Raw genomic sequence first — 14,404 nt, 5'->3', positions numbered from 1 at the left:
TTTGTTTTTAGTTTTGTGTGTGTGTTTTGTTTTTTTTTTTTTTTTTGGCTGTGCCATGCACCTTGCGACATCTTAGTTCCCCAACCGGGGATAGATCCCGGGCCCTGGCAGTGGAAGCAGAAAGTCCTAACCACTGGACCGCCAGGTAATTCCCAATGAGGATCTTAAATTCACACTTCCTGGGCTAGAGACCATCCAGGCCTGTGGAGCTGCTAGCAAAACAGGTTCTCAGTCCTTTTCAGAATTTCCATCTGAATGTATTATTTTTGGCTACTGGCAGAAGGGTACTTTCAGCAAAGGTTTTATGATCTCTTGAGAGGGCAGATACTATACAAATCCCTCAAGTGTACAAAGAGGAACTGTGCCAGAATTGCTTTGTGGGAGAGATGGGCTCCAACAGTTATCATGCAAACTTGATAATTTCCTACAGTGGTGATTTTCCCATCAACCCCAAGCACGGTCCCTGTGCACGTAGCCTGTACTCAGCACTGCTGACCCACCCAGATGTGGTATGTGGTGGGACTGCATTCCCAGGGCTAAATGCTCCTACACCTCCAAGTTGTCAGCCTCCTCCCCTGAGGTGTATTTCTCATCTGTACTAATTTTTGCCTTTTATTTCTGACTTGTGGTGGCTTGTCTTGAGCCCTAGATAACAGAAAGGATCCAACCCTCCCTCCGGAGCCTCAGTCCGGGACAGGCCAGGGAGTGAGTCCGTAGCACAGTATTGCCCTGGGTCTCATGAAGAGAAGCTTTGCCCTGGCCAGCCCTGATGTTCTGACCTACCTCTCCCACTGTTTCTAAGTGTGATGGAAGCCTCCATCCCTGAACTCTGTGGATCCAGGCTCCCAGCAACTTCTTGACAAATGGCAGAGTTTAAGAAGAGGGCTGCTTTGTACCTTCACACATCTTATTTCTTAACCCATAAAGTTAGTCATTTCCATGGTGAGCAGGGAGCGTCCAAGAACCCAGTTTCAAAGTGATTCTTTCTTGGTACCCTTCACAGAGAAATGCTTCTCGGCGAGGGGCAAGTCTGATTTGTGCCTGCAAGGATCTATGCTTTGAAGTAGCACTTGTGCAGGGTTGGAAGACTTTATCTGCTGGGCTCAGGAATGCAGATGGTGCCTGACCCCGGGCATGGGTCAGCTAATGAGCAAAGCGGCCCCTGCTGGGCTGAGGTCAGGGGAATTCTGTCCAGCCAGCAGGACTGGACTCCATGGACCATCTGGCCCTCTAGGAGTCACATGACAGCCTTTTAGAGGAACTTCCTGGAGCCCCTCGTCTTCTGATCCTGGTTGGTCTCCAGGTGTCAGGGCTCTGGGGCGGCTGCACGTTCGAGTTTCCCCATCGCACTACAGTTGGCCACACTGTGCTCTGTTTCTCTTTGCAGCATCCCAGTGCAGCGTCAGCCTGAAGAAGCAGAGGAGCCGCAGCATCCTCAGCTCCTTCTTCTGCTGCTTCCGTGACTACGATGTGGAGCCCCCGCCGGGCAGCAGCCCCAGTGTGCTTCCGCCGCTGGTGGAGGAGAACGGTGGGCTTCAGAAGGTCAGTGCTGACGCAGAACTGCCGCCGCTGTGGGTCTGTCCCATCCTTGATGAACACCCTGAGTACGAATCTGAGACCGTGTGTGTGCAGCCACTTACCTAAAGATTTCAAATTACCAAAGACGTCATCGTTTTTGTTACAGGATATATCAGTCGTTCCCATTTAGCAACTAAAGAACATACTTGATCGAGTTATAAATAAGAGTCACTTCACATTTTTTAACACTCTGTTGTGGGAAGCTGAATGTACAAAATAGAGAGTTAACCAGGAGCAGACCAAGAAATGGAAAGACTAGAGGAGAAACAGAGGCTTAGAAAAGAGCTAAGGATAAATGTAAGTGGATTGAACTACCTTGTTTAATAATAAACATATTTGTTATATATTCTTTTATATGTGTCAAATAAAAAATTTTAAGTCAGATCATCACAATAGGTTAAAAAGAATTCTACCCACATGCTGTCTAACAGACATCATATTCAAAACAAAGTGACTCAGAAGAGTTAAAAGTAAGAGAATGAGCAAAAAGACGTCACAGAAGTGTAAGCAAAAAGAAAGCAGGGACTGCAATAATTATCTCAGTCAAAAAGAATTTCAGCTAAAAATCACTGAAAGAGGCAAAGAAAGATTCATTGTCAAGGATACAAAAGTCATAAAACTTTATGTCCCAAATAACGTGAGCAAAGGACATGAACAGACATTTCTTAAAATAAGAAACAGTTGGTCAGTAAACATGAAAAAATGTTTAATATTGTTAGTAATCAAAGAAATGCCAACTAAAACAAGGAGGCGTCCTTTTCCATCTATCAAATTATCAAAAGATATTTTTAAAAATAATATGTGGGTTTGGCATGGGGGTAGTGAGAGAGAGTAGAGGGTGTGAGTTGGTTATTGTAGGAGTGTGAATTGGCTGCACCTTTCTGGAGAGAAATTTGGCAGTGTGCTCTCAAAACCTTAAAAATATTACCTGTCTGTCCGCCTAGCAGTTCCTCCTTATTGACCTGCGTATGGGTGTGCAAAGATTTAACCATAAGGTACTATCCAGCATAAATTGTAATAAGACAGAATTGTAAGCACACTGATCACCGACAGTAAACAATGAAAGACCTGTACAGTAACCACACCGCCAAGTAGTGTGCCGCTGTTAAAAGTGACGTCTCATACACAGGTGCAGAGAACAAACACATGGACACCGAGTGGGGACAGTGGGGAGGCTTGGGGCGGGGATGAGTTGGGAGATGGGGATACCAAATTGTACACTCTAAATATATGGAGTTTATTGTTTGTTAACTGTATCTCAATAAAAGTTCTTTAAAAAAATGTCTCATAAATATTACTGATATAGGGAAATGTTCACATTATATCACTTAGGGGGAAAAAGGTTAAAAAATATGGTAGGCAAGTGTATTTATAAGTATGTATATGGTCATAAGCACACACACAGGCATTTACAAGACTAGAATGACGTACGCCAAGGTATGAAGAGATTATTTCAGCCTGGTGGGAAGCTGTGTAAGAGTTTCTCCTCACCTCTGTGCTTTATTTCTTTTTCTTTTTGATTTTCCCAATTTTCACAGAAAAGCTTAATTAGAAAATAGATTAGATTAGCAAATAGATTATAAGTACATTGAATGTAAGGAAGAGGATTCTGGGAAGATGACAGCTAGAGCACGTGGCTCTGACCATTTAAATTCCCTCTCTGGATAAGCCCAGGTGAGCCTGCTGGTGGAGCCTGGGAAGTACATCAAGGCCTCCACTTTTCCTGACATCTCCAGGGGAAAGAGAGGGCACAGAATTCATTCTCTCTGATACTCAGTGGGAAGCAAGGAACCACCAACAGAGGAAAATGTTTGCCTGTCTTGCAGTCCTAGGATGAAGACTTGAAATGTGAAGTCCTGTGAGGTCAACCAGCCAGCAGGAACCTGTGGATGCCCTTGGAAAGGGCCTGCACTGCCCACTTGATGTGTGTGGTCCCTGGAGGGGCTGCACTGATGAGCTGAATTGCTTTCAGTTCTAGTGCCCTGGAGGAGCCCAGTAGTGCAGGGACTTTTTTCATCTCTTTGTGCTTTGTCAACTTGGGCTCTGCTGGACCACGAAGACAGTTCGGCCTTGCAGTGCTCCCTCGTTCACCACTGCCGAGAAAATGCAAGTTGAAAATCTAGAATATGAGACTCCCACTGAGGTAAAACTCATGGAAAAGATAGAAGAAAATGGTATTTCAAGGAATGATTTTTTTTTTTTGGCCGTGCCTCACGGCATGTGGGATCTTAGTTTCCTGACCAGGGATCAAACCCACTCCCCCTGCACTGGAAGCTCGGAGTCTTAAGCACTGACCACCAGGAGAGTCCTAAAATGAATTTTGAGTACACAAATAACTTTTAGAACTTTAATCCCTTGATTTCTAAATACAAAAATTCAATAAATGAACTGAGAAAAAGAGTGAGAATGATCGCTGCAGAGAACTGCATTAATGTTCTGGAGGAGCAAGTGGAAGAAATATCTTACAATTCCGACCAGGAGCACAGAGTTGGTAATTGTGAGAGGGGGAAAGAGGCATCTAGGAGACCTAACATGCAAATAATAGGAATTCCAGAAAGAGAAAAAGTAATAGAAGAAAATTTTCTTGAGCTGAAAAGAAAGCTTGAATATGCAGATTGAGAGGATTTACAAAACCTGCAGCAGGATTAATGGGGGCAAGTGAAGGAGCACATGCATGCCTAGATATGCCATTGAATTTCTGAAATCTGAGTGTAAAGGAAGTTTTATAAGCTACTGGAACAAGATATTTTCAAAGAAAAGAGAATTATACTAGCACCAGACGTCTCATCAGCAACGCTGCGAGCCAGATGACTGTGAAAAACTGTGTACAAGCTACTGAGAGAAGAGTTACAAACCAAAAATTCTGTATGTGGCCAAGATATCGTTTCTCTGCTAAGGCAAAAGAAGTACATTTTCAGGCATGCAGTGATTCAGAAAGGGGACAAAAAAACAATCTGGGTGAGATTGATACTCAGTTATGATAAAATTGTAGAAATGTAGGAATAAATACAATTACTAGAAATAGAACTGTGACGAGTAGCACAATTAGAAAGTAGATCCTCAGAATTCACAGAGAGTGAAGGGGGAAATAAGCAGAATTGTGAACAAGCCATCAAAATTAAGGAAAGGGGAGGAATTCCCTGGTAGTCCAGTGGTTAAGACTCTGTGCGTCTGGTGCAGGGGGCGCAGTTTGATCCCTCATCGGGGAAACTAGGATCCTGCCTGCCCCGTGGCACAGCCAAAAAGAAAAAGAAAATTAAGGAAAGGGGAAAAGAACAAATAATAAAATAAATAGGAAACCTAACATAAAGAGTAGGCATAAAACCAAGTTTAACAAAGACCAAGACTCTGTCAGATTGGCATGGCAGATTCAGTTGGTTGCTGTCTCCAAGAATACACCTGTATCAGATAGATACTATTTTGGCAACAAGTAAAAGAAAACTGACAAATAATAACTTAGCCAAATAGGAGATTATTTTTCTCACGTATAAAGCCTGAGTCTGGCAGCTGCTGGGTTTAGTTTAGATGCCTGGTGATACCATCAGGGTCCCAAACTCTTTCTGTTCCTCTATCTTTTGATCTCTCCGCTCCACCGTTCTCGGAGTGTTTGCCTTCATCCTTGTGCTTATTTGCTGTCATCTCAGAGTCACAGGCTTTAGACATCATATCCACATTTAAGGGAAGACGAGAGGGAGGAGTAGCGCTAGCTATGTCTGTCCCTTTTATGGAAAGTAAATGCTGTCACAGGCCCCAGGAGACTTCTGCTTATGTCTTATTGGCCAGAACTTTGCCACATGGCTGCCCTCCAGCAGCAAGAGAAGCCTGAAAGGGGAAGGATTTAGACCCGCAGATTCCTGCTGTCAACAAAATCAGACCTCTTTTCGCAAAGGAGGAAAGAGGAATGACTACTAAGTAGATGTAGAGTCAGTGTGAGTTCAGTTATGCTACAGTAACAACTTCAAATCCTCAGAGGCTTAACATAATGGAAGTTAAATTTTCACTCATGCTACATGTTCATTGTGGGTTGGCTGGGCCATCTGTTCTGCAGCAACGTCCAATAGAAATAGAGTGAGAGCCACATGTGTAATTTATTTTTTTTCCAGTAGCCTCATTTCTTAAAACCTTTTTTAAAGTTGAGATTGATTTATTTTATTTTTACTTTTTACTTTTTTGGCTGCACCATACAGCTTGTGGGATCCCAGTGCCCCAACCAGGGAATGAACCCAGGCCCCCAGCAGTGAAAGCAAGGAATCCTAACCACTGGACCACCAGGGAATTCTTAAAATTGAGTTTAATAATAGATTTTATTTAACCCAATATGTCCAAAATGTTATTTCAACATGTAAACAATAGAAGAAAATTATCAATGAGATAAAATTTACTTTCTTTTATCTTACTAATTCTTCAAAATCTGATATGTATTTTATACTTACAGCACATCTGAAATTTGGACTAACCACATTTCACGTGCTCAGTAGCTACATGTGACTAATAGCTACTATTATTCTACTAGGTAACTCTGTTTTATCCTCATTCGTGGACCAGACTAAGGAGGGCCCATCTCTTTGCTTCCATGATTGTCCCGTCAGCAGAAGGGGAATGTGGTAAATCACTCTGGCTTTTAAAATTTTCACTCAGAGGTAACAAGACTTATTTCAATTTACATTTTATTGGCCAAAGCAATTCACATGATTACACCTCACGTCAAGGAGTGTGGAAGTGTAATCCTACCATGTACCCAGAAAGAAAACTGGAATTATCTGGTAAACATTACCAGTGACTGTTATAGTATGTGGCTAATAGCTTTTGACCCAGCATCTAACATACAGTGATACCAGAAAAAGGTAGAAAATAAAGAGATGGACAAAATGTACAAAGCAGACCAAATAAATAGAAAGCAAAAGTGGCGTCTTAATATCACATAAAACAAAACTCAAGGCTAAAAGCATTAAACAAGAGGAGGAACATTTTATGATAAAAATAAAGTGTATAGTAGCCATAAACCTTTACATAGCAATCAACAGTACAGTCAAATACATAGAAGAATATCATTTAAACATGATAAAAAGCTGTCTTCTAAAAATAAACAGCAAACAGCATAGGAAAATCATTGGAAGTTCTGGCTAATATAATAAGAAAATGAAACAATTGGTATAAATATGGAAAAGATAGAAAACCAGTTTTATTTGCAGATGGCATGATTATTTACATTGAAAACCCAAAATACTACGAAAAAATGAGAATTGCTAAAAGGCTTTGATATGGTGGCTCTTATTTATTGAGAAGTGTGCTGTGTTTCTAAATAGGAAGGCTTAAAATTTATATAGAAGAAAAATGTCTAAGGATAGCCAAGAAATTTTTGGAAAAATATTTATAATGAAAGATAACTAGACTTGAGATATTAAACCTTACTGTACATTGGTGTAGAAAAATATATAAGTGGGATTTGTATGATGAGATTTCACTGTAAACCCTATCACAGCCCCAGATTCTGGTATCTCCCCTCAAACTCTCAATTTTCTCAGTTCGAAAATCATTGCTGTAGAGAATCCCCATTAGTGAAGGGAACATAGTTTGTACCCTAGGCCTATGAAGGGTTTTAAAAAATGAAGAATCGCTGCTGTCATAGTGAAAGTTATTTTTAACTAGTCCCTGCCTAGATGAATGACTTGCGAAGATGGTATTGCAGCCCTGGAAGGTGTCCTGGAGCCCTTAGCTGCATCTGCCAGAGAGTAAAGGCTTTAAAGGCAGCTCCTCTGGACCTAGCGTTCACTCATGGACACATCCTTTGGTAACACTTGTTAGAGTGGCTTTTTAAGGAATTAAATTAACTCTGAGTAGTGCATTGTTTGCATAATCTGTGACCCTTCGGTGTGAGAGACCAGACCATGTAGAAAGAGCCCATGTCGAAGCGGGGCAACTCTGCCCTTTGCACGCACCTGGTCAGGGCACCTGAAACAGAAAGCTCAGGCTCCGTAGATGTGGAAGCCAGTTCCAGGCATGTCTCTACTGCTGCCTCCCGGGCTCTCCCAGCCTCTTGGAGCTCCGCCTGCCAGAGGAGGAGGGAAGGCTGCGGACAGAATGCAACGGATGGTTCCATCCATCCTGCGTATTTACTGTCCTGGAGAAAAGCTCCAGAGCAGTGGCCTGGGGTGGCAACCATTGCGACCGTCACAGTTACAGCCTGGACTAGAGACCAGTTGCCCACAATAAAAGCATCTGCAGCCCCTGGCCAGAGGCTAGGAGGAGTCAGCACTCAGAAAACCCCAACGGCGGGACCATGGAGGACTTCTAAGGGCGAGGACAGAGAGAAAGGCATTGCTGGACGCTCACTCACAGTGGATGTTCCGTGTACACACACATGTAAACCTCTAGAGTAATTTTCAAGCTCACATACCTGTCTAGGGTAGCACCTTTGGTCGTGGTCTGTGTTTTGTCGAGCGCTTCCAAAATAACCATTTGGTGGGGTTACCTCTCACCTCGCGGATGTGCTCACCTGGTCTGAAGGGGCACCTGCGTGTGAGGGCTGTTTGCCGTCTGCCACCAGCGCATCGGTTCTCAACTGGAGATGACTTTGCCCCCGGTGAACATCTGGCAGTGCCTGGAGACATTGCTGTCGATCCTGCCGGGGTTTCTGCTGGCGTCTGGTGGGTGGAGGCCAGGGATGCCGCTGAGCGCCCTGCAGTGCACCGGGCAGCCCCCCACAGCAGAGTCCGCAGGCCCCACGTGTCCGCAGTGCGGGCTTGTGAGCTTCTGGTGAGAATCTCCCCGACCAAGCTCTAGATGTCGAGAACAGTATTATTTAAGAGCTTCTGAAGTGAACATCTCTGCATAAGTTCTTGAACACTGAGATTTGATGTGACTGCCCTTGTGTTTGAGAACAACACGGCTCTACCTTGAATGATAGCGGGGTAGAAGGCAGTTTAGAATCCTTAAGACAAGCCCCAGGTGTCCCGAGGAAGGAGAAAGCCATCAAGAGTATCTCAGGATGAAATCTCTGTCACACTGCAGAGGTGATGACTAGGGGCTGGAGATAATCAAGAAGTTGCTGATTGGTTCTTAGAAGCAGAGCAGAGCTCAGAAAGGTTCCAGCCACCTGCCACTGTTGACAATCAGGATTGACTTCTTCCTGTGATACCCCTGTCACCAGTGGCCCTCTCAGTAAAGATGGATACACTTTCACAAACCCTTTGATGTGAGAGACCAACTGTGAAAAAGTGTATCTCCTTATCAGGGGCCGTGATGCTGCAATTCATTACCTCCCATCCCACCAGCTGAAAAAGAAGAAGAAACACAGAAACTGGAAGTTCTCGATGGAGATAAATTTATTCTTGTATTAGCTTTTCTTAAGGATGCTAACATGAAGTGTTTCCATCAACCAGGTTTGGAACAGCTGGTATTCCAGCTGAGGAATGGTTGAGGCCCTTCCTTGGGGCCTGAATTTTCTGATCAGGTTCTGTTCCTCTTAACGGGAAAGCTGTCCCATGCCTGTGGTCTTGGAGGGAACTCCTTGAACCTGGCCTGTCCCCCTCTGCCCAGTCCTCCCCTAGAAGAGGACCAGAAAGTGGTCAGGGGGTTCTTCACAATCTGCTGAAACTGTCTTCCTTTCCCAGCATGTTGTATTGACTTAAGGCTTTAGTCTTTTAGGGGAAAACTTACTTAAAAGAAAAAAACAAACCAGTTATGAGAGAGATTCATGGATCAAAGTAAAGTAGGGGTTTTTGTTTTTTACTTTTCTATTAAGGATTAAATTCCTGGGAGTAAAGGAGGCATTATTTAAATGAACAGGTGATTTACAAGTTTCAGGAACTTGGCCTGGTTTGTCAGAAGGAGGCAGAGTGGAGCCCAGGGCCCTAACTGTGGAATATCTTTGGGTTCCTCCTGTTCATCAGATCCTACCAAGGTACAGAGAACAGGCAGTCATGTGGCTGCTGTACTCAAGAGTGCTTTGAGGTTTCTTTTGAGAATATAGTCTACTTCTCTTTAAACTTGACAATGATTTTTTTCTTTCTTTCTCCTCAGGGTGACCAGAGGCAGATTATTCCCATACCAAGTGTATGTATATTTTCCAATTTTATTTAAACATTTATAGAATCTTGTAGCTTTGGGCCTACTAACACAAAAGATTTTTTTTAATGTTCTTCCTTATATTGAGTTTTTATCGTGTGGTATAAACAGCTCTGGTCTGTTAAAAAAAAAAAAAAAAAAGGAAAGCTGCCTTTTAAACTTAGAGCGGGAAGTTCTGTGCAAGTTTCTTTTCTTAGGAACAGCAAGGCAACCAGCGTCTATTAACCAAATTCTCACCTTTCTCTCTACAAAGGGCCTACACATCTCTTAATAAGCTAAGGCAGCGCTCCCCAACTCCGTAGACTGCGAGCACATACTTTTGCCCCAACAGGATTCATGAGACCCCCATCCCAGGGGAGCAGACCATTCCTGACTGTTCAACAGTGTCCGTTGGTTGGCCATGGCTCTGATCATAAAAATCTCCCCAATCATATCCCCTGAACTTGCAGGACCACCCCCTACCACTGCTACCCTGCCCTCTGCCCCTGAACCCCACAGGCTGGCTATACTGCCTGGAATTTGGGAGACTAGCTGCATCAGTGTCTGACCCCAGCACAGGCCTGGACCAGCCCACCCCTCAGACAGCTGCTCTCCCCACCGCTCCTTCTCTTCCTTCTCTGCCAGCCAAGATGTGTAGCCTGAGGCCAGTCAGCAAACAAGAAGCAGACCAATGACTGACTCCCAAAAGAAAGTTGCAGTTGAGATGTCCACATCAAACAAGAGCTCTCAAACTGTCGTGTCCTTAGAGAAGGATTTAGTTTTTTAAAGGTGTCCAGAAATTGATTTTTTTTTTTCAGCTGCACCTTGCATGGCTTGTGGGATCTTAGTTCCCTGACCAGGGATTGAACCCAGGCCCTCGGCAGTGAAAGTCCTAACCACTGGACCACCAGAGAATTCCCAGAAATTTTAATCCATAAAGATTCTCTGATTCAGATTGTCTGATTCAAATCTAATCATCTAAGTCCATCTTAGATGGACTTTCCTTGGACTTTTTTTTCACATATTTTCTGGGAACATCCAAGAGACACAGCAGTCTTACATTGAAAGAAATGATAGGTTTCATGAATGTAGTTTGACTCCAAATTTGGCAATGCATGTCACTTATAAATTGCCCAAAATATTTTTGTTAATTTCATTTTTTTCCACAACTTCAACTCCATTGATTAACAAGTTGCAAGGGTTTGTGGAGTGATTCTGACTTTGCTAGCATACCTGGGGGTTGGTCTTGGATGGGAACCAACTTTGATCAAAAAGATGGGTCAGTCAGCACAACTTCTTATCCAGTGTTTGAGTAGGATACCCGATGGGATTGTGAACCAGAGATCTCCTTTTAATCTTTATACAAAGTAGTTTCATATATTTTTCCTGCAAAGGTGTCTACATTGAACAGGTGACAGCAGGTGACATCTCTCCCCCTACTTCTGATACTCCGATAGCACTGTTTTTTTTCTCAAAGTTATCTATAAAGTTAAGTGCTGAATCAAAGCATTTGTCAGGCTAAACACTACTGAGAGAAAAAAAAATGATGCTTTCTCCACAAATCTCTTTCTAGAATCCCAGAATAAAATAGCCAAAAGGAAAAAGGTGCCTTGTGTAATTTAACCCACTGTTAGGTCAGTAAACTGCAGGCTGCCTCCTACATGTGACCCTGGGTCAGGCCTTATGAATCTGAAATATCTTGCAGGAAAGCAGAGCCTAGCTAAAGTAACTCGCATCTTTGAATGAGCACTCCAGAAATGCAGTTCCACTGGTGTGATCTCCACTGCCTGCTTAGCGTGCAGGACTAAACCCAAGTCCATCTGGAGGCCAGCTCTGGCCCAGGATTCGAGCCTCGGGGTCCCCTGCAAGCTCTGCACCTACCTGTTGAGACCACAGGTCACATAAACAGTAGCCCTGCCGTTTCTGGACCACAGGGGGACCTGGCTAGTGCTCGGAGTCCCTGAGAGCTTGGCGTGCTGCCACATGAGACTGGAAATCCAGATGTGTGTTGAGCCTCCAAACCAAGTCCCCACACCCCATAATGATGGATGTGGGGCCCAGAGGATGAAAGGTGCCCTTAAGCCTATGGGTACCCAGAGGAGGAGATCTGGCTGGAGTTCCCATTCCTGCTGCTTCCCTCATGAGCCCTCCGTTTTTTATTCCTGTGCTGCTGTTTATATGTGCAGCTCATTTTTTTCATTATTCACTTTTCATGATTCATATTTTTTCATTATTCAAACTCACGGCTTAAAAAAGGCTGAAAGCTTAAAATAGAAAAATATCTCCCAACTTGATCCCACTCCCTAGAATAACCTTCTAATATTTGTTGTATATCCTTGCAAAAACTTGCTAAGTCAACACAAGCGTATTTAAACAAATGAGTGTTGCAAAATGTTCTTTGCTTTTAGGCCATCATAAACCTTGAACATCTTTCCAGATACTAGTGCATAGCGAGCTACCTCATTGTTTTACACGTAGTTGATGGCATTTGCTTTGTTTCCGCTTCTGAGCTGTTACAAATATTCTTGTGCTTGTGTGTTTGTCGACCTGAGTGATAGTATCTGGGTGATCAGTTGCTAGTTGTGGAAAGGCTAAGTCAAAGGGTATACTTTATATTTTTGGTAGATTAGAGGCAGATTATCCTCCAAAAACCTAATTTACGTTCCCAGCAAGAGCCCATTCCCGTATCAGAAATGGTAATTAATTAGCAAATACTTTAATCTTTGCTAATCTGGAAGTAAAGATGTGTTGCTTTGACTCGCATCTCTTCATGAATGAGTATGAACATCTTTTCAGAGGTTTATTGACCACATGTATTTCTTCTTCCCTATTCCTGTGTTCTAGGTTTTATACTGCTGTCTTTTTAAATTTCAAGGAAATTAGCACTCTCCCCCAAATTTATGATTTATCTTTTGGCCTTGTTTATAATCGTTTGGCCACAAAGAAGTGTAATTTTATGTAGGGAGATATGTTCATCTTATCTCTTATGGCTCCTGAACTTTATGTCATGCTTAGAAGGAGCTCCCCACTCTATGACTGTGACCCACGTTTCTCCTACTGTTCTAACAGTTTCATCATTATGCTTAAATCTCTGATCCATCTGGATTATGTTGGTATAGGGCATGAAGTCGCAGTCCAGCTTTATTCGCTTTTCCAGGCGGCAAGTCAGTTGTCTCAGCATCATTTATTGAGTAAGCCATCTTTCATACACCTATTGGAAATGACATCTTTAACTGAACTTGATCTTAAACGTTCCACTTAGTAACATTTGTCTCCCAGCTGGGAGCTGGGTGTAGGGTCCTCTGTACATCTTATTGGAAGCCTCGTGTTCTGTCCAGGTGTTGAAGGGTAAGGAAAAATGCAGAGGGACAAGTTTGGAAACCATGAAATTTGGTGGTGATACTGAAGGTGAGCACTCAGGTGATTTGGCCCCTGATTTGGCCCCATGAGGACCGGACCCCTACTGTTCCCACATGCTTGCTGGGATCACATACCTCCCTGGTGTTGCCAGCACGGGGTTGACAGTGCAGCTGAGCCATAAAAATGCTGAAAGGGGAGAGGAGGACTTTGCTTGCTAACAGTTATGTTTCTGTGCTGTTGGCCTAAATAAGCCTTTTAATAAGCAGTAGCATACTTTCTTCCATCAACCCTTATGAAGAGCATACAAGCATAACAATTCCTGTAGTTAGAGCTGCTGTCCAGTCTCCTTTGCCCTTCCCACAGCAGCCCTGAGAGCTCTGCCCTGAGCTCAGAGGTTGGGGGGGGGGGAGGGGGGTGCAATGTGCAAGGCTCAGAGCCTGAGAACTCAGGTGCAGAGACAACCATCCAGCACACCAAGAGGAGCCAACGTTTCTGTAAGATTTGCGAGGGTGTGTTATGGGGTGGGTACCTTAGATGAACTGTTCCTGGCTGCCAGTTCACGACCAAGGACAGGAGCTTTCACATCCACTCCCGGAGAAAGCAATGGCGTGAATGCCCTTCTGACCCCTCCCCCTGCCCCTCCCCGCCCCCCATGATTTCTTACCCCCACCCCTCTGGCAATGTCCGCCTGTGCTTTGGAGAAAGTCATTGTGTTTAGAAAAGGCTCTTTTTGATATAACTGGTGTTTCTCCTATTCTTCAGCTTTATGATGGCCTGAGAGAAAATTTGCCTTGGGACATTTTTTAGTTAATGATTCAAGCATCACCTGAGCAGATCAGTTGAAGTCACAAAACACTATTATCTCGTATCCTTGCATGTTCCAAGGACACAGGTGTCCAGAAGAATTCTTGCCACAGGCCTGAAGAATTTGCATTAATCTGAAGGCAAGCTCTCAGGGAAGCCTGTGCATTTAGGAACCCTGCTAAAGGATTAATGGACCCTCCCCCCCGCAACAGTGCTGGCGCCCCAGCCTGGCCGTGTTCTCTGCGGCTCAGATGCTGAATCAATAGCTTGCTTATTATGCCTCTCACCCTGTTCACTCTTTTCTCTCTTAAAAGAGTGAGGGGAGGCCTTTTCCTAACTGTTGGCTCAGAGAATGCTTGTTAAGTGTGGGTTAAATCTGCAAAGAAAGTAATTTTTATTCTCTGGTTTGGAAAATAACTGAGCCACTTTTGGCAGATCTTTGATGTTTTCAGATATGCTAGGGATAGAAGTTCTAGATCCTTATTTTCCAGGCTAGCAATTACGTAAAGCTAAAATGTTGTTTTAGTCTATAAATGCGTAGAAAAAGGGCTAGACAGATACACACGAAACTAAAAAGGGGGCACCTGGGGAAAGGAATGGGGGGCATGGAAGAAGG

General features: G+C 43.6%; 1 protein-coding gene across 1 annotated transcript in view; it reads left to right on the top strand.

Annotated features, from left to right (window-relative positions):
- Positions 1–14,404, top strand: part of CTDSPL (CTD small phosphatase like) — a 123,497-nt gene that overhangs the window by 88,915 nt on the left and 20,178 nt on the right. Inside the window, 2 exon segments of the mRNA XM_057704706.1 lie at positions 1,388–1,542; positions 9,601–9,633. Of these exon segments, the coding sequence (XP_057560689.1) occupies positions 1,388–1,542; positions 9,601–9,633 (188 nt within the window).

Source organism: Hippopotamus amphibius, chromosome 13, assembly GCF_030028045.1.
Source record: "Hippopotamus amphibius kiboko isolate mHipAmp2 chromosome 13, mHipAmp2.hap2, whole genome shotgun sequence".
Taxonomy (NCBI): Eukaryota; Metazoa; Chordata; class Mammalia; order Artiodactyla; family Hippopotamidae; genus Hippopotamus; species Hippopotamus amphibius.
Note: the sequence above shows the minus strand (reverse complement) of the source record. Positions and strands in the feature narration are given on the sequence as shown.